Genomic DNA, 21,194 nt, shown 5'->3' with positions numbered 1-21,194 from the left:
TGTGGTTGCTTGGTAACACCATAATTGTTTGCTGGATAACTTCCACTGTTGGCTGCCATATTCCAAGCCTGGAGTCAAATATGCAGCATGGAATATATTGCTGCCTCCACTACCCACCTTATATTCCTTTGGATTCTATTACTGTCTCTTAAGAGTTCAAACTTAGCCATAGAGCTATGTCCCACCTTATGCCGTTGTACCTTAGAAATCCTCAACTGCAGCAGGACTACCAATTCTCCTCATCTCTACCGTGTGCCTAATCCAGAGCCATTTGGCCATGAATATAACTTTGTCATGCTGTGAGTATTTAGGACTTTGAGACAACTCCATACTCCTAAAATTGGGAGGAAAAGGCCATTTTAAAAGGGAGAAATTTTTGTTACAAGTGAGAGGAAAATGGGGCATTCTTAGGTAGAATAAGCATGAAGGTGGAAAGTTGTATATCTCTTGGAAAGTATAGGGCTTAATTATAATGCTTTAGCACATTGAGACTCCTTTTGTTTTGGCAGCCAGTTTGGTGAAGTCATTGGTTTATAAACTATGGTTTAGAATTTGACTGTTGTGAAATCAGCTGAGCATTTTTTTTCATTTCAATTTGGTTTTTGTACAATATATACCATGTTTCCCTGAAAATATGACCTATCCCAAAAATAAGCTCTAGCCTGATTTTTACGCCTGTGCCTAATATAAGTCCTATCCCAAAAATAAGCCCTAATTAAGCCCTGCCCACTGTCTGGTTGTATGAGATGGGGTGACACACCTGTAAAAATCAAGCTAGGGTGAGGGGATGGAGGTGCCTCACGTGCCCCATACTCATTTACCATAAGACCACCACCACAAGGCCTTCTATGCCCTGACACCTGTCGCGCCACTGCCTAACTTCTTCTGTGGCCACTTACCACATGGCTCATCATACCAGTGCTGCCACTTGTGGTAAGATGCTGCAATGTTCTTCGTACCCTGATGCTGCTTGCGCACACAACACAATGCATCACATAGCTTCCTGCTGTGAGTGGTAGCACCAGTGTGATGAGCCACATGGCGAGGGGCCATAGAAGAAGTTGGGCAGTGGCACAACAGATGTCGGGGAGTGAGAGGCCTGGCTGCAGTGGTCCTAAGGTAAGTAGGTAAAACATCCCCTGAAAATAAGACTTGGTGCTTATTTTGAGGCCGAAAATAAAAGAAGACCAGGTCTTATTTTTGGGAAAACATGGTAGATTCAATCATAGATAAACTTTAAACATTGCATAACGTGATTGTGTTCACATGTTATGTGAAGTCAATCATAGTATTCTACAGTACAGTAAACTACAGATAGAAAACCTGCAGATAGAGTTTATATATCATGTATTATATGGATTTGACTGGAAGCGTTGCGGCGAGACAGTTGGGAAATTAGCAGGTTCTGATGAGCTCCACGAAAACCCGGACTGACGAACCGTTGCTGAGGGATCTTCAGACCAGAACCAACCTATAGGGATGGGGAAGAAGGAGAGGCACCTCAGAAGACCAAGAGGAACAGGCAAGTTCCTCAAAGATCAGAGGAATCTCTCTCCGATTCGATGGTGGGGACATCAGCCATAGCAGCTGTCAAAAAACTGGGGCAACCGGACTAAGTATTGTGCAGGAGCGGTGATTGCAACGGAGTTTTTGAAGTTGGGTGAATGACAGCCAATCCATAGGCGAAATAACAACAAAAAATTTTTAAACCTGAAAAAACCCCAGCGTAAAAATAGCGGCTATTGGGCACGGGGGAAGAAAAGAGGATGTAAGCTGAATTTAAAGGGACACAAAACCTGAAAAGTAAATTGACCTTTGAATAAAAGTATTTGGAAAATTTTAAGAATTAGAAGAAGTAACCCCAAAAGTGGTTAAAGGATTGGAAAGAAAATAAATAGATCCTTTTTCTTGAATGAAAAAACAAAAATAAGAGATTTGGACATCAAGCCCTTCAACAGAAGTGCTGTATATCTAAAGATAAATAAAAGGGGGAAAAAGGGGGGGCGAGTATTGTTTAATTTGGACTGGACTATAAAATTGATTTGGTATTTTCAAAGTTAAAAAGAAGAAAAAAGAAGCTAATAAAGACTGTTAATGCAGATTGATACAAAATGGATACTTTGTTAAACAACTAAGAGGAATTGTGGATTGTAGAGAGACATCTTCAGGAGAAAAAAGATCATTGCAATTTGGAATCATTTTGGAAAATTTTGAACTGTATTAGTGATAACAGTCATGAGAACTTTTGGGGAGGATTGCTTTGTCTGCAAGCGGTTTGACTTTGGGGAAAAAAAGGAAAACAATGAAACTTTTAAAACTGGAATAATATCAATACAGAAAGAATAAAATGGCACAGGAAATTAGAGAAATGATGGAAATGTTGTACTCATTATGGAAAGTGGAAATAAGAGGAATAATTACAATGTTACATGGAGAATTGAAACTTGAGGACCCAAAAATTGAGATAGAGCATGCTCAAGCTGATAAGGAAATAAAGACAGAGAAGCAAGACACAGAGACTGAAAATAAAGAAGATAAAAACAATGAGATTAATTTTGGAAAATTAATCGAATATGTGGATAGTAATAATAAAAAGGAGGTTTCTAGAGATTACATTGGGATTAACAATGGAAAAAACAGAAAGGGTGGAAGAGACAAAGAAGGAAAGAAGGGTGGAATAGAAAGAACATAAAAACTTAAATTATTACACTGGGATTAACAGTGAAAAGATAAAAAAGAGAGAAAAAGGATGGAAAACAACAGGAAATGCAGGGCAAAATAGAAGAATCCAGGACTGTGAAATACAGAATGATCACACTGGGATAAGAAAAGGGGAGATAAGAAAAGGAGAAAAGAGAAGAAATTTAGGGCAAAATAAGAGTGTTCAAGATTTTAAAGTGCAAAAGAAAAAAGGGGGGAATAAAAAGGCAAAAATAAAAATGGGAAGGGAGAAAAAGAAGAAGAAATGAAAGAGCAATATGCTGTATATATTTAAAATTGAAATATGAATTGTAGTAAGAAATAAAGGGGAAATCATATGATTGCAAAAATGAAATGAATAATAATGGGAATATTTTTATTTGTATCTTTGAAATTTAGACAATGATAAGGTTTTTTTTTAGAAATATGAATAAATTTAAACTAATAATTGAAATATCTTTAATGGTATATGGTGGCGAAAGTAGAGTAAGTTGTGACTTTGAGTAATATATGAGGAAAGCTTTATGATTAGAGGATAACAGTTAGAACATTTTTAAATTTAATTAGGGAAACTGTAATGATTGAAATATTTTTAATTGTATATTGTGATGAAAGCAGAAATAATTAAGTTGGTTAGGAAGAACATATGGGGGAAACTATTTGTTTTTTTTAGGAGAGTTTAAGATTTGAAAATGAGTAATATATGGGGAAAGCTTTATTCAACTAAGGAAATTGTAATAACTGAAATACTTTTAATTGTTTATTGTGGTGAAAGTAGAAATGGTTAAGTTGTGGTTTGGAGGAACATATGGGGAAAACTATTTGATTTATTATTACCATGTAAACATAATTAACTGATTTATAAGAAATTGGATTGCATGAAAATGGAAATAATTGGAATATTCATGTTCATATTGATTAATATATAAAGGGGGGAAAGGGAGATATCTTATTTATATTAAAATGTTGGATTTGTATTATCAAAAGAAATGTATATTATAAAATAAGTGGGTTTATTATTCCCATAAGAATTGAACAATTGTAATACTACATAATTAACTAATTTGAGGATAGATACGTATAAAAATAGATGACAATGGGAAGCCGTATAACATAGAATAGAAGGGAAAAATTGAATTTGGTTAAGGTTAGAGATGAGAATGAAGGGTAATATTGGTTCTTTAAAAAAATACATGAGAAATAAATATGGCAAAAAGGAAATATAGAAATTGTAAATTTAATTGAAATGACTAAACACTGTTTAAATTTGTGAATTGGCCAAATACTCTGTTCAAGAAAATACATTGTATGTTTGTATGTGTGTTTGTCTAAAAAATAAAACTTTTTAAAAAAAATATCATGTATTGTATGAGAACTGTCTGTTTAATAATTGTTTTGCTATCCACTTCTCTTATCATCTAGACAGAGATGAAATTCAGAAGCCAAAATATTTTTTTATGATTTATATAACTTAAAGGCCACCTTATTCTAAAGTATGGTGTAACTTTGGACTAGTTATTTTCTCTCAGCCCTAAGAATAACATTTTGGTAAACCACTTCCTAAATCCTGCCAAGAAAATTGCAGGTACTTGTACAAGAAGTTGCAAGAAGTCATTAATGACTTGAAGGCACCCAAAAAGAAGAGGTAGCAAAGTGCAATGGCAATATTATAATTAATTGTTGCATTACCATCATTTAGCATGGATATGCTAGCTATAAGTAATGGAAAATGGGATCCAACAACTCTGTAGACCTAATAGTTCTTGTAATTCAAAACATCTGGAGAAGACCTAATTCAAAAATAATCTGAAATAGATATTTATTCTGCACACTAAGGCAGATGGGTATAAAACAGACCTTTGTTAATTAACATATTCAAAGATTAAATTTCAGATCAAGAAAAAAGTTTATTAGAAAAGCCCAAGACAGTTTTTTTAAAAGAAAGTACTGCTTATCAAATAACAAAAATGAAAAATAATTATCAAATTTCAAGAAATTTGTTCACCTATATTATTTAGAAATATATACACCAGGGGCGGGTTCCAAATCCTGTCGCTACCGGTTTGCTCATGGGTGCGGTGCTTCTGCACATGCGCAGAAGCGTCTGGGCAGGTGGACAGAGCCTCCTACCATAGCCGCTACCAGTTCGCCCGACCCAGTGTGAACCAGTAGCAACCCACCACTGATAGGCACATGTATTTATATAAAAATCATCCATGTAGACTCAATAGATGATATCAATATATATTAGAAAGAGGTGACAAAATAATAAAGTAGAACTTCATCTATTTTGATTATATTAAAAAATCAGTTTAGTATAAAGTTTATGGGTCTGGCCTAGAAATCACAAACATCTGAGTTCTAGGCTTCCCTTAGGCATGAAAGCAAACAGCCTTCCAATTTTTATTGATGTATCTAGAGATTGGGAACATATGTGTGGTGATAAAGAAGATGAAGTTATAGTTCCAACATCATTTGCTGTACTTTGATAAGGATATAAACAAAGAGAGAGCATTATATGTGCTTAGATATGTGCTGTATATATGGTCTTAGAAAAATCTTTATGTTCACAAATTTCAGTTTAGTTTAATGTTTGATTTAGTTTTTAACAGAAATTGTCAAGGCAGCTCTTTCCACCAATGTAGAGCCAAGTCAAGAAATACTATAGGATCAGTTTCTTCCTAATATTTCATTTTATAGTCTACTTCTAGGCAACTTGTGACTTTCCAGAAGTGACTGTAACTGTCAGCATCTCTCACTGTTGTTTGAGAAACTTAGAGCTGCTACAGTTTCCCTATTTTTGTGAATAACAAAGATGAGAATGTGTCTAAGGGGAAACATACCTGAAGCTCCTTCCTTGCTTTTCTTTAAACATCTGTGGCTGAGCTTGAGAAAGTTCTGTAGTGGATTGAGTTGTCTCTTGACATATTATCTCCATTTAGTGTGTCAGATTAATGTGATGTTTACTTACACTCTATTTAATGTGTTTGAGGTAGAATGTGATGTTTTTTTCAAGATATTCTCACCTGGCAGTATCCATTTGAATTATATTCTCCTATATTTATTTTTCCCCTCCAGGGATTTCACTGAAAATGCAATTTCTTCCATTGACAAATGGGCGTGGTGGGCCTATCCTTTGACTGAGAACTTGTGAGTATACTCTCATGTTCCTCCTATGTAACTTATGTGGAAGAAATATGCATTTCCATCCCCTTCTTTACTGTGATTTGGGCTTAGATCATCCTTGAGGTAGCTGGATGCAAACGGAGAATGCTCCCTGCCCACTAGACCCTTGATCAGAGGGGTCAAACTCGCGTTGTCATGGCAGAGTCATGTGATGTATCTGGACTTTTTTCCCTTTCACTAAAGTGGGTGTGGGCGTGGCCAGCGCATGATGCATCCGGCCCGTGGGACACAAGTTTGACAGTACTGCCCTTAATGATTATGCATCACAAGTGTCTCACCATTACAAGTGGACTAGTAAAACAGTTAGCATGATGACCATCTTCAACCTCGGTGAAAGGCTGAGATTTTGTCAGTATGTTGTTCTAAATTTTCTTTCATTTCTTTAGGATTCTCAAGAACAATCGCTTGAGCAGGCTGGACAATATATCTTTAGATGGCTTGTTTTTCCTTGTACACCTGTAAGTTTCTGTTTCTAGCAGTGTCTTACTTGTTATCTCCCAAGGTACTGTCCCACTTTTAAAGTGTAAAATTCCTAATGATCAAATTTCTGACAACTAGGGGCATGCTGCAGTTTTTGAATATTAGATAGGTTTGTAATAAAGCCTGAACCCTAGTTATGGATTTAATCCTGAGGCAGTCAATTTGCCAGGTATTACTGAGACTTGGCTGAGCATAAAGAAGGAATGTAGCACCAAGGCTATTAGCAGAATTGCTATGTTTTGGGAGGGAGTTGTGAATAGGTGTTGCCAGGGATGTTATTCAGCAGGTTCTGACTGGTTCTGGAGAACCGGTATCAGAAATTTTGAGTAATTCTGAGAAACATCAAATACCACTTCTGGCTGGTCCCAAAGTGGGGTGGGAATGGAGATTTTGCAATATCCTTCCCCCAGGAGTGGGGAGGGAATGGGAATTTTGCAGTAGCCTTCTCCTGGAGTGGGATGGGAATGGAGATTTTGCAGTAGTCTTCCCCTGCCACACCCACCAAGCCATGCCCACAGAACCAGTAGTAAAAAAAATTGAATTCCACCACTGGGTGTTGCCCCTTAGATAACTGGATATGAATCCCTACTTGTGAAGTTACTTAGAGATTAGATCAGTGAAGCAATATACTTAGTGACAGGCTGTCTCAAACCTATACCAACTGAGAAAATATATTACCTCTCTGGGGCGGCACTGGATCCCGGAGTCTGCAGCTAAGTCTTCCAACCTTCTCGGACTTGAGTTAGCTGTTGTAGGAAAACTTTGGTAGTCAGGGCCTGATATTTCTGAGTACATTTCTGGCTGTCCGGCCAACCTCTTCCTAAGTTGATCGATGTGCCTACGCCAGATCCTTCCATCTCCCACATCCACTGTGCATGATTTGGGGCCCTTTATGTCAGAGATCACCCCGGCCACCCACAGGGGACCCTCTGAGTAATTCCTAGCGAACACCGGTGTCCTTTTCTGAAACCCGCGTAACTTCTGGTCGGCCCCTCTAAACCCGTCCGGGGAGTAGTTGGGGTGCAATCGGTCCAAGGTACACCTGAGCTTTCTACCCATGAGGAGTTCGGCTGGACTGCGCCCAGTGGTTGTACAAGGGATGGCGTGTTGGACTGCTAAGAATTTGTCTATTCGGGCTTGCCAGTCTCCTGCGTCCAGCCGTGCCAGTGCCTCTTTGGCCGTTCTTACAAATCTCTCAGCCAATCCATTACTGGCCGGATGAAACAGGGCCGAGAGCGCGTGCCGGATGCCTTATTCTGCCAAGTATCCCTCGAACTGGGTGGCGGTGAATTGGGGGCCGTTATCCGACACTAAGGTGTTGGGCAGCCCATGGGTGCCAAAGAGTTTGCGGAGTGCCTTTATGACTGCTTCGGCACTCATGGATGGTATGAGAACGATCTCGAGCCACTTTGAAAAGGCGTTGATGATCACCGTAAAGGTTTGGCCATGGAAAGGCCCTGCAAAATCTATGTGAATCCTTTTTTTTTTTTTTTTTTTATTGCAAAAGTTTTACAATTACATTTTCACCCCTTTTTTTTTTCACCCCCCCCACCTCCCTCTCCAAACTTCCCGTCCTCCCTAGCCCTCCCTAACCCTCCCCCCCAGACTTCCCTATTATATACTCATAACTAATAATACTGATATATATACCTGAACCCATCCCTCCCCCTATATAATTTTCCCTCTTTATCTCTTTACATTAAAATATTTCTAATACATTGTTTTCAAATAAAAGCTATTTGGTACTTTCTAGTTTGGTATTTGTTCTGAACATATTCTATCCACCTTTTCCATTCCCATTCATAAGTCTCTTGTGAGCAATCTTTTAAATATGCTGAAATCTTCGCCATCTCTGCAAAACTGGCCATCTTCAAAGTCCATTCCTCGATAGTAGGCAAAGCTTCATTCTTCCAATATTTACCTATCAACAATCTTGCTGCTGTTATCATATACAATATTAATTTTATTTCACCCCGTGTAAAACCCTTAACTATACCCAATAAAAACAATTGTGGAGAAAATTGAATTTTTTTCTTCAAAACATTCTGCATGACCCACCATATTTTTATCCAAAAAGCCTTAACTTTCCTACAGGTCCACCAAACATGATAATACGTAGCATCCAAACATTCACATCTCCAACATTTTGGCTGAACATTAGGGTACATACATGACAACTTTTTGGGATCTAGATGCCATCTATAAAACATTTTATAAAAATTTTCCCTCAAATTCTGCGACTGTGTAAATTTAACATTCTGAACCCAAATTTTTTCCCATGTTTCCAACATCACTGGTTCTTCAAAATTTTGTGCCCACTTAATCATACAATCTTTAACTAATTCCGTTTCTGAATCCCTTTCTAGCAAAACATTGTAAAGCCGTTTAATATGCATTGGACCTTTCTCTCTTATATGTCTAACCAATTCTTCCTCATGCAACATAATACCAGTTTTTTGGTCCTCTTTCCATCTCAATTGTAATTGATTATATTGTAACCAGGTTAAATTAATCCCTTCGTCCAACAGTGTCTGCAATGTCTTCAACTGCCATCTGCCCGCATCTGTAAAAAGAACCTCTTTGTATAAAAACCCCCCGAGTGACATTATATTTGTATTCCACAAGGTATGACCAAGATCCAGCCATAGCGGTATTTTATAATCCCATTTGAGTCGGTGCTTCTTCCAAACTCTCATCAAAGAGTCTCTAAGTATATGACTTTTAAATACTTTATCAACTTTATCATCATAAAATAGGTAAGCATGCCATCCAAATTCAAGATCAAAACTTTCTGCATTCAATATTCCAGCCTTTTTACTTCCAAACCAATCACTTGTTAAAGTTAAAGCTGCTGCATCATAATATAACTGTAGGTTTGGAAGTTTAAGGCCTCCTCTTTCTGGAACATCTTGCATAATTTTCAATTTCACTCTCGGCTTTTTCTCGTTCCAGACAAACTTATTAAGTCCAGTTTGCCAAACTTTCAGTTGTTTATCACTTTTAAGCACCGGAATCATTTGAAACAAAAACAGAAATCTTGGCAAAATGTTCATCTTAACTGCTGCTATTCTTCCAAGTAAAGACAGTTGCAGCTTTTTCCATAAAATCTATGTGAATCCTTGACCAGGGCCCCTGGGGATGCTCCCATTCCCTGACCGGTGCTGTGAGGGGATCTGGCCTGGACTCTTGACAGGGGTTACACTTCCCCATCCACTCGGTGATGTCGTTATCCATTTGAGGCCACCATACATAGCTCCTAGCTAGACCCTTCATTCGTACAATTCAATTCAATTCAATTTTATTTATTGATTAGCCCTTTGGGCCATATCAAGTGCAGAATTACAAAGACAAATCATTACAAAGGTTTGGTAAAACAAATTAAGTAAGATTGGAAAAACTACAATTCCCGTACAATTCCCGGGTGCCCTTCATGTAACATTTTAAAAACTTTTTCCCTTAAGCATAAGGGCACAATGACACGGTCACCCCATAACAAACAATCCCCTTGCATAGACAGTTCATTTTTTTTTTGTAACGAATGCTTTGAATTCCCCGCCCTCAGTCTTTGCTGGCCAACCCCTCGTGACCCAACTCATGACAGTTCTCAGCGCATGGTCTTTTGCCGAGGCTCTCGCTACTTCCGATGAAGTAAGGGGCCCCAAGTCCAAAACATCAATAAGGAGAACTGGTGCCTCTGGGGTTGGGTCTTATCTTATCCAATTCCAAGTCAATTTTGGGTTTGAGTGCAAAAGGCACTCGCCTAGCCTTCAGTCTGATCGGAGATACGTTGGGGTCTAGGTTAAAGGAAATAGGGGTCCCCACGTACTTGCCCAGCCGGTCGTTGAAGATGTCCTGGAACTCCTGCATGAGGTTGTTCTTCAGGGTGCTGCCGCTGGCGCTATGGACGCCGGTGAATCCCATTCCTAGGGCCTTGAACCAGTCCAGCCCTAGGAGGCTCGGTAGTGTCTCACTGACCATGGTGAGGGGTAGCTCTTTCCGGTACTTGTCATAGGTGACCTGAAACGTGCTGACTCCCGCCAAAACTATATACATAACATATAGGAATCTCCTTGCCCTTGCTACTTGATGCCATATGTAGCCTGGCAATGGAGTTCCCCAATTTTATGATTCTGGGGGAGTTCATCCTGCCATCCATGGATCAAAGGTGCCTGGGAGTTCATAGTCACCATGACAACAATGCAGCTGACTCCTTATTACTAACTCAAACCACAGGAGAAGCACATGATGGACATGGTCTCAGGACAATGGAAACATTGCCTGCCGTTGGACACAGTACCGCCAAACACTTGTCATGAACAGATAAGTTTCTGTTAATCCTAAATTTACTGTAGTACACGCTTTCTGCAGGAATGCTAGACTTATTCGAAAATTCCACTCCTGGTGTATAATGGTCCCACTTGAGTTTCAGATGGAAGGGGATTGTCACTGAGGCTCTGATATATGAAATAAGGAAGTAATGGTAGCTTTAGTTTGGATCACACTTATGTAGACTATGTGCAGGCCCCAGTAATTTGAGGGGTACCTGAGAACTCCCAGAAGATGAAGCAGAAGAAAAGATACTTCTGCTGCTGCTGATCATCATCATTATCATCACCATCATCATCATCATCACTTTTGCATTGTCTATCCAATTAAGGATGAAGACCTCTTCTGCATGTTTCCAACCAATACGGTCCTGAGCTTCCTTTTGCCAATTGGGCCCACAATACTTGCTGATATAGTTAATCCATCTTGTTTTAGATCTCCTTCATGGACACTTTTTTATCAAGTGGGATCCATTTTATGACTATCTTGGTCCACCTGCCATCAGTTCTGTTTGTTATGTGACCAGCCCATTTCCATTTCCATTCTTTTACTCTCTTGATGATATTGTATGCTTTCATTTGTTGTCTAATCCATGTGCAGGTCTTTCTATCTTGTCTTGTAATGCTGAGCATGTATCTTTCTATGGCTCTTTGTTCCACTTGTAGCTTTTGTATCAATTGTGAGGTTAGTGTCCAGATTTCACCGGCATATGTTAGAACAGGTAGTACATACTGATTGAAAACTTTTCTCTTCAGACATAGGGGGAGGTTGTTCTTGAAAATTATGCTTGCCGAATGTCTGCCAACCATATTAACAATTTGTTCAATTTCCTTTATTGTATCTCCTTCCATTGATATTGGTTGAGTAAGGTATTCAGTATGTAGTGGTCTACGAAGTCTAGTTCTTCTCCCGATATAATTTTTTTTCTTGCTTTGGTGAATTTCTTAAACATAACTTGGCTCTTTTTCAGGTTTATTTTTAAGCCAAATGGTTCTCCTGCTTTGTGCAGCTCTTGTATGTGTCTTTGTAGCTTTTCTGGGTCTTGTGAGAAGAGAAACAACATCATCTGCAAATCTTAAGTGATTTAAATAGGTACCATTGATTTTTATTTCATCTTTTGCCCAGTCTAGTTTGCGAAATACTTCTTCAAGGCAGGCTGAGAAAACGATAGGTGATATTGTATCATCTTGTCATACACCTCATTCTATGTTGATATCCATTTTAAGATTATTAAGGCAAATTGTCATCATTATTTTTTCATTTATTGATTGTAGTAACTTTATGTAAGCAGTGTCTATACCTTGGTTGAGCAATGCATTAATTATTGCTTGCTGCAATACTGATTAAGTAAACTTCAACTTCTGCTGATTATACTTAATCGTATTTCTCTGTTCCTGTCTACCTGAATAAAGCTGTCAAGGTTCTATCCCATGTCTAGACACTGGGGCACGGGAAGGGGTCTAGATGATGAAGAATAAATTTGGCTCAAAACCACCAAGACCGAAAGGTTTTGGGCCCACAAGTCCTAGAACTAGAGATATTTCACCTATAACTCTGGACATGACTGTCTTACTTAGATTCAGTGTGCAATCTGCTAGAATGGGGGTTGCCAACCTTTCGGACCTCAGGGACCACTAAATTCATAATTTGAAATCTTGCGGACCACTAATAAGAATTTTTTAAAAAGAGAAATAGTATTTAGTGCAATATAAAAATGCAAATAATTTTTCTGCAGACTGCCAAAATTTTCTCACGGACCACCAGTGGTCCATGGGCCACCGGTTGGTGACTGCTGTGCTAGAAGACAAGGTGTCGGTTTTGACCAGGTGCAGCCTTTGCGGAGTTTCATCTTGTGCACCTATTCCTGGATCAGGGAGACCTCCTCATGGTCACTCACTTCTTAGTAACTATGCATTTGAATTATTGAAATGCCTTCCACATAGATCTCCCTTCAAGAACATCCAGAAGCTTCCATTCAGAATACATGACATGGGTAATTATGAATATTGCTTGTGGTGCCCTTGCAATAGTTCTATTCTGTGAAATGCTCTGGGTCCCTCTAGTATTCCAGATGCAAATCTATCAAATCTTGCATGACATAGATCCACAGTATCACCTTCAGTATCACCTTCTTACAAGATATCTGCTCTTCCCATCCCACATATACCAACAGGAAGGGCACATTCTAAGTCCTTCGTCTAAAACAATGTCACCTTGTGAAATCAGGAGTCCCATATATTTTGGCTCTTAGGCTTTTAGAAAATAAGTTGAACCTGGCTCTCTACCCAGAATTTGGGTCATGATGAGCAAAATTCCTATTAGCAGAATTCCTATTTATTAGGATACAACACATTGTATTACTCCTTTTCCCTCCTACTTTTCCCAGAAGAACAACTGTGAAGTGAATTCGGGGGGAGAGAGAAAGGGAGGGAGGGAGGGAGGGAGAGAGAGTCAGCTTTCATGCTTAAGGTGGAACTAGAACTCATAGTTTCTGGTTTCTAGCATCATGCCTTAACCACTAGACCAAAATGGCTGTATGTTGGGGCTATAATTCCCCATGTTCAATGTTCTACTTGCTGCCATGACTAATACTACTGCAAACATGAATTAAGTTATAAAGGGGTGGATGGAAAAACAATGGCACAAAGAAGTTTGGTGTATGTGAAGTGCTGTGCCACTCACATCAATGTACCACACATTGGCTTGTTATCTTTTATTAAAGCTAATATTACAGGCTATCAAATAAATGAAAAACACATAAAGCAACTATGAGAGATGAAGATAGAGTTGGACATTTTGTTTCAGCTGTGTGTGCTTTTTTAAACAGGGATGTTTCATATAATCAAATCCAGACCATTGAGACAAATGCATTTGACCATCTTCCATTTCTGAAATCTATGTAAGTCATTAAACAAAAAAACCCAAACCAGTTTAAACTATCATGGAAACTGGGGAAGGAGATAAATTGAAATTGAATGCTGTTAATTCTCCCAGTTGTGTATCTATCAATGACATTACTGAAAGGTTAGCTATCCCACAATTTTTTAAATGGGGAAAGAGAGCTTGAACTCAAGTTTGAAAGAAGCAGCTTTCTCCCTAGAGGATGATCTATAATCCCAGGTAAGACCAGATGACTCTTTGCATGTTCTGCATGTTCTAAGACAGTGATGGCTAACCTTTCTGCCATTGCGTGCCAAAAGCTGGGAGAGTGCGGGGTAGTCGCGCGTGTGTGTGTGCCCACACCCATAATTTTATGTGCCCTCCCCCCCCATGCATGCAGGCCCCCCCCCCGCTCCCCTCGCTTTTGGCATGTGATGCACGGTGGGCCTGGTAGGTCCGTTTTTTGCCCTCCCCAGACTCCAGAGGCTTTCTAGGAGCCTGGGGAGGGCGAAAACAGCCTTCCACACCCCCTTCTGTTTGCCAACTTCTGGTGGGCCCAGAAGGCCCAAAAATCAGCTGGCCAGTGCATGCATGCATGCTGGAGCTGAGCTAGGGAATGTTAGCATGCCCATCAATATGGCTCTGCATGCCACCTGTGGCACGCATGCCATAGGTTTACCATCACGGTTCTAAGAAATACCCTAAATGAATTTGAACTGAACTCTGGGATCAAATTGGATCAAGATTCAGCTCTAGGCTTGATTATGAGTGCCAGACCTGAGTTTTCATAAGTGGGAAAACGCTACAGTGCTTTTGTGGAGTTACAGAACTGACTATGAACTTGGAATCTAGTTCATAGTAGAGAGTCAAAAGAACATGAACAAAGAGAGTTCATATAGAGTCAAAACTATATTGCTTGCAGAGGATTTCATTTGCCCTTTGAATCATGAGCTCTGCATTCCTATTAAATAATGATAGTCCATTAATAGCAGTCCAATCCTAAATATGCATTGGAGCTTTTGGATTGAAGAACTGGCACAGTAGTTGGAGGAAGCCTGGAGTGGTTGTTTAGAAGATCAAAATGGTATTATCCAATTACTTCATTGGAAAAAGGAAGATGTAACCTTCATATGTGGCTGCAATGCAATTCTCACATCCCCATTCAATGAGGAAGGAAAAAAAGTTCCTGTTGTTCTCCCTTGCTTTATGTGTTGTTGGAAGATATTCTACATAGCTCTCTTGCTTCAATTTCCTTTCCAGCAATCTCAGTGGCAACTGTATTTTGCGTATAATGGAAGGGACCTTTCAGACCTGGCATGGGATGCTGTTTCTATCCAAGGTGTAAGTAAAAGTGAAACTCTTTCAGATAGTGGGTGAGACAGATGATTTCTAAAAATGGGGCACAAAGTCTCCGCTAATGCCTGCAGGAGATTAACAGGCTTGTTTGACAGATTTCATCCAAACACTACTCTTTTGAAGGATAGCCTCTGAGTAGGGACAGCCAACAGTTTCTAAATTGATCTCCAAGCCAGATATCCTGATCTCCAAACCTACCAGACATATCTGGGCTATTTTTTAAAATATTGTTATGATTTTACACCTCACTTTTCCAATAACACAAGTTCTGCCTATAATTATTCCATACTGCTTCCTTGGAGTAAGTAATAACTAGTATTTTGTGATAAATTCTTACTTAACTCTACAAATATGCATCAGATAAGTGGAGACTCATTGCACTCCTAGCACACAATGATCCTTCAATTTATTGTTGCTACAATATGTCCTTAAGGCAAGTCACCAAAATACAGTGACAGAATTTTAAGATAGCCCTCTGAGATACTATGGATTTTCTCAGAAACCTTTTTTTTTCATGCAGTGTTTTTCATACAACTCATCCTTAGAGAGGGAAGGGCAGAAAAGATGCCTCCATATCACTTTTTAACCTTAACTTTTGACAAAAAGATAAGTGCTGTAGTAGAATTCTTCACAAATTTAAACCTATACTATACTAACCTCATTCTCAAAAATCTGCGAGTAAAAAATAATTTAATTGGGATGTATTCCATGAAAACAATAATCTCTCAACTTTAGCTAGTATTAAATTTATTGTTTAGTCCAGGGGTGAAATCCAGCAGGTTCTGACAGGTTCTGGAGAACCGGTAGCAGAAAGTTTGAATAGTTCAGAGAACTGGCAAATACCACCTCTGGCTGGTCCCAGAGTGGGGTAGGAATGGAGGTTTTTCAATATCCTCCCCCCAGGAGTGAGGAGGGAATGGGGTGGGGAATGAGGGATTTTGTAGTATCTTTCCCCTGGAGTGGGGTGGAAATGGAGATTTTGCAGTATCCTTCCCCTGCCATGCCCACCAAGTCACACCACGCCCACCAAGCCATGCCCACAGAACCAGTAGTAAAAAAAAAAAAGAATTTCACCATTGGTTTAGTCTGTAAAATTTGAGAAATAGCCTTTGATGGAATAGGATCATTTTGGGAGAAGACCAAATAAGGATTTAAGTAGGAGTACATATTTGTCTTATGAAGAAAAACTATAAGAATAACTTATAGACAATGGGTTATGTTTGTCCCAGTGCCAGGATGGCAGTTTTGTTGTTAGAAGAACAAGGGTCTTAGAGAAGAAGGAAAATTGTAAGGCTAAGTAAGCAATATATTCTTTAGGAAGGATTGAACTCCTAAGTGATAAAGTCACCTCATCTTGTGTAGTGGATGTGAGAGATTTGAACATTAGGAACAGATGGTTTAATATTAAATTTGTCTAATGGATATCATGATTGTTAGGTGATGGGAAAGAGACAAAAAGGCTGTGAAAAGGGTTCACATCAAAAAGAACATTGGGTATATTAGTGTTTTTGTACCAATACTAGACTCCTCTAAGTCAAAAGTGTTTAAAACATTGTATTTGGTTTAGAATGAGGACATAAATCTATTGTGTAGAATGGAGAAAGAGAGCATATATGCTCATTCCTGGATCTGACCTTTATATAAAGAACAAAAATGGGTGCACTGAAAATTCTGCTGTTCTTTGTATCAAGAGCAGCATAGTCCGATGTGCTAAAAAGACTAGATTTCTCCAAAGAATCACTATGGATATGGCTACAAATATAAATTAAATCTAGGGATATATTATCACTTACCTGATAAAAATGTTGAGGTGTCAGTAAGATGTTGAGTGAAATAAAGAAGGAACACAAAGTAGAAATTGTAATTATTAGACTTCATACATAGTACTGGATATTCATGCTTAGGCCATGATAAAGAAAGTAAATTTCTAGTTTTCCTACCCTTATTCTTATTAGTCTTGGAACCCATCATGGGAAAGATTAGCCAATTTTTAATCTTTAAAAAATGCCCATAATCTACACAAGATTTTATGGAACAAGTAGAGAACATTGGTCACATTATTGTTACATTTAACATACATGAAATCATATTGACCTCAAAGATTGCTCAGAAATGAGAGACTAGTAATAAAAAAAAAAATCTTTCAAATAAATTTGGTGGTAAAAGGAACCTGTTCTTCAATTGAGTAGAAAAATAGAAAGGGAAAACAGGAACAGATGGACAAGCAGAAATAGATTTAGGACACCTGAAATGTAGCATTGCATCTGGTGTAAAATAAACCAGACAAATTCCTTCCTGTAAAAAGAAGCAAATATTAACTTGGATAAATCTAAAGGAAAATGGAGGAAAGATCCATGAAAATTTTTAGTCTTGAAGACTTAGTGAATGTTGTTGAGTATAAGAATATGCCAGTTTTTTGACTGAAAGGGAAAACTAAGTATGCCAGATAAATATAAAAAGTAGAATTCAGTGGAAATGGGTTAACACGTATATTGCTTCTTTAAAAGAAATCATAGGGCCTAAGGAATTGATGATGAATAAATGTGGATTAAACACAAAAGTAATTAGCCAGTATGGAAGAGATAATGTAGAGATTGTTTAGACTGAATGAGAATTGAAATGCAAAGCAAAATACATGAAGAAAGAGGACTGGGAGAAAAGGAAAACATGGCTGGATGGAATTGATGAGGATCTCAAAAGAGAGAAGTGAAAAATAATAAAGGCCAGATAAAAGATGGGTATAGGTGTGATGAAAACAAAGATACTTGACAAGGTAGAAAGATACAGTGAGATAGCAATAGCACTTAGACTTATATATCGCTTCATAGTACTTTGACAGCTCTCTCTAAGTGGTTTACAGAGTCAGCCAGGGGTGGGTTTCAGCAGATTCTGACCAGTTCTGGACAACCGGTAGCGGAAATTTTGAGTAGTTCGGAGAACCGGTAATAAAAATTCTGACTGGCACCGCCCCCATCTATTCTCTGCCTCCCAAGTCCCAGTTGATCGGGAGGAAATGGAGATTTTACAGTTTCCTTCTCCTGCCACACCCACCAAGCCATGCCCACCAAGCCACGCCAACAGAACCAGTAGTAAAAATTTTTGAAACCCACCACTTGAGTCAGCATATTGCCCCTTAACAATCTGGGTCCTCATTTTACCCACCTTGGAACAATGGAAGGCTAAATCAACCTTGAGCCAGTGAGATTTGAACTGCCCAACTGCAGCTAGCAGTCAGCTGAAGTTGTCTGCAGTACTGTACTCTAACCACTGCTCCACCTTGGCTCAGATAAAGTAAATATGCTGATATATACTGGCTTTATATTTCTTTTTTCTGGTCTCCTGCCTATAATTTCTTTTGCTTATTACTTCTTCTTACTAGTAGGATTAGTAATTAATAATAATGTTATTTAAAGACCAAAAGAAAATGTAATTTGTTGCTTGTTTTCCTATTTTATTCTGCTACTCTCAATTTTGCAAAACTGATAACCAGCTCTTTCTTTCAGGATTCTCAGCCATAATCCACTGAGAGAGATTGAGGATTCCCATTTCTACAGATTGCCTTCAATGGAATTCCTGTATGTGTAAAGTTGTTCTTGGCTTTATTAAGGGTTTGTTTACTCTGGAACAAGTATTCAGCATTTTTTCCTTGGCTTGGGCTATTATATCTGAAGATCAGTGTGGCCCTCAATTAGGGTTAGGAAAACCTAGGTTCAGATTTTCTTACAGCCATGAAATTCATAGCATAACCATGGACCAGTCATTAATTTTTAGCTGTTAGTTGTCCAGATAGCCAGCCACATAAACAGGCTGAAGAATAGTTTGTATCCCTAGGCTGAATGAGAAATAACATCATAACTATGTAGTATGATGGACTGCAGGGCCGGTGCAACGTGTAACATGTTCACACTGGGGCAATAGGACTGGGTGTTTTGTTAATATGATTTATTGGGTTAGGGATTTTCTGTCTTCACTGTGAGTTGTATTGTGTTGGGGGGTGTGCACTGAGAGAGTTCAAACAATCTCATTGTACATATGTTGTGCACTGACAATTAAGATTTGAATTTGAATCAGGAAAAAGATCCCACAAGAAGATTAGAACTATGTTTAATTGAGACTGCCAGGTAAATAGCCTTGAGGTCTCAAGGAAAAGATTATAACTGTTCAATAAATAAATCACTTCACAGTGATTTTTGTGAGGAGAAAACAAAATAGGCATGCATTATGTGGATATGTAAAAAAGAGGAAAAGGAATAAGGAAACACTGTATATATTGTTTTTGCAGTTGGCAGCATTTAATTACATTAATGATAGATTTTTAATCTTGGTTCCTGGATCTCATGCCTAGGCTGGAATTTATGAATTAATCCATCGAATTACATGAAGTTGCTTTAATTCTATGTTTGTTTTTGTGTCAATACATGGCAAAAGGAATCATCCCAATATATTTTGTATCCACTGGAAGATTGCAGTCAAATTGATTTATAAAGATAAATTTTAGACTAAGCATTGAAGCTCAAGTCTTGTTCTAAAACAACAGTTAGTATTTTTATTTGGTGTGAACTTATCACAAGATTGATTTATTCCCTTACAACCAAAGCCTTGTGAGGTAGGATGACTGAAAATGAGTGACTGAGCCAAAATCACCCAGGGAGTTCAGACAGTTAAGTGGAGACTGGAACTTGGGTCACCCAGTGCCCAGGCCAGCCCCTTAACCTCTATACAGGGGCTCCTGACACTCCTATGGAAACCAATGCCAACAATCTCAGTGATAAGCTGTGATTATTTAATAGCAAGAAAAATCTCTATGTGTATTTATTTTCTTATTTTAAGCATTGCTTCATGTGTGGAGGACTGATAACCTGGCATTTGAAAATCAGCTTCCATTCCAGCTTTGCATGATGAAGAGTTGTGTACAGTATTGTTCAGCAACAGCAGTCCCTTTCCTATCTTCTTACAGCAGCTGATCAAATCATTTTATTACTTTTAAATTACCATATTGTTATTTGTGTCCCTTTCCCCAAAGAGCTCAGAACTAGTAACTGGAAATAGTAATACTTACTTATTTTATATTTGAACAATCCAATCAGATAAACTTGAATTCATAACACTTAAATTGGTTGTTAAGTATGAAAAATGGCTACTGAACATGCATTGTGTTTGTTCAGTGCACTAAACTGTAAACAAATAGGCTGGAATTATAGATCATCCTTAGCCACAAAAGCATAAAGTAAGATTTAAAATAACCTAAGTTTTACCTATTCTGTGACTGAAGATGCTCGTTCTTTAACTTACCTATTAACTGTTGTAAACCTAGTCATAAAGGGATAACCAATGAGATGAAGTCTCCCATTCAATTTCATGACTGTATTCTCCCTGGCTTTGTTCTGCAAATTGTCTGCCTATCTTTGGGAAAGTCTGCATGTCCTTTTTTGCAGGGACCTTAGTTCTACAGAAATAACTCAAGACATTCTACAGAATTTGCTCAAAATTTCCTTGAAAACTCTGAAAACTATGTAAGTACTTTGAATCTTTTTCTGTATCTCCCAAGGACAAAATGAAATGGACAAAATCTTACTGTCCCGTCCTCCACACACACACACTTCTGAAAATGGTAGTTTTGGCAGATGTTTCCTTATGGGAAGCATTTTACTAATATTAAAACTAGTAGCTCAAGTAGCTCAACTATTCATATTTCCTGACAAGGATGCTCAATTATCATGGATTATGGATATGGTGGTTGTCCCAGAACATTTTCTCTCCACAATGCTTTCCAAAATATGCCAGAGTTCCTTAGAATCTACCAACTAAAGTTTATTAATGTAAACATCAAACTGGCAGCTAAGGTTCCCTTGCAGATAGCTTGTACATTGTAGCCAATCTTTCTCTCTCACAATATAACATGAACTTTATGTTGCAGAAAAATAAGAAGCTAAGTTTCGAGATCGAGAAAAGCTTTTTTATTTTGGCCAAAAGGTTCAGACATGCATTCTATTTACATTCTGAACAAAAGACCTTCTTTAAGACACGTATCTTTATAGTAATGAAAAACAGGAAATGTGAAATAAACCTCCTATGTGTTAGGCTCTCCCCCTCCTCCCATTATTGCCTGAACAGGAAGATTAGTTAATTTCTTGTGGTTTGACTTCTTGAACTCTCCAACTGTAGAAAGTGAGTTAGCTCTGCGGTTTAACTTTTTGAACTTTGCAACGTTCTCAGAGATCCTCCAGGCTGACCCCGTATTATTTCACTCTTATATCCAAATATCA

The 21,194-nt window shown here is 38.3% G+C and overlaps 1 protein-coding gene across 4 annotated transcripts in view; it reads left to right on the top strand.

The window, feature by feature from the left end:
* LRRC37B (leucine rich repeat containing 37B) overlaps positions 1–21,194 on the top strand; it is a 59,648-nt gene continuing 38,454 nt past the window's right edge. The window contains exons 1-7 of one of the 4 annotated variants that reach the window (XM_034416258.3): positions 1–299; positions 5,779–5,850; positions 6,273–6,344; positions 13,520–13,591; positions 14,833–14,913; positions 18,432–18,503; positions 20,364–20,441. In XM_034416258.3, the coding sequence (XP_034272149.1) occupies positions 88–299; positions 5,779–5,850; positions 6,273–6,344; positions 13,520–13,591; positions 14,833–14,913; positions 18,432–18,503; positions 20,364–20,441 (659 nt within the window). In that variant the 5' untranslated portion in view covers positions 1–87. The remainder of the gene's footprint in view (positions 300–5,778; positions 5,851–6,272; positions 6,345–13,519; positions 13,592–14,832; positions 14,914–18,431; positions 18,504–20,363; positions 20,442–21,194) is intronic. The other 3 variants (XM_034416259.3, XM_034416261.3, XM_034416260.3) reach the window with 3 other exon arrangements.

Source organism: Pantherophis guttatus, chromosome 4, assembly GCF_059756535.1.
Source record: "Pantherophis guttatus breed Tessera chromosome 4, ASM5975653v1, whole genome shotgun sequence".
Taxonomy (NCBI): Eukaryota; Metazoa; Chordata; class Lepidosauria; order Squamata; family Colubridae; genus Pantherophis; species Pantherophis guttatus.
This window is presented reverse-complemented; position numbering and strand designations above follow the sequence as displayed.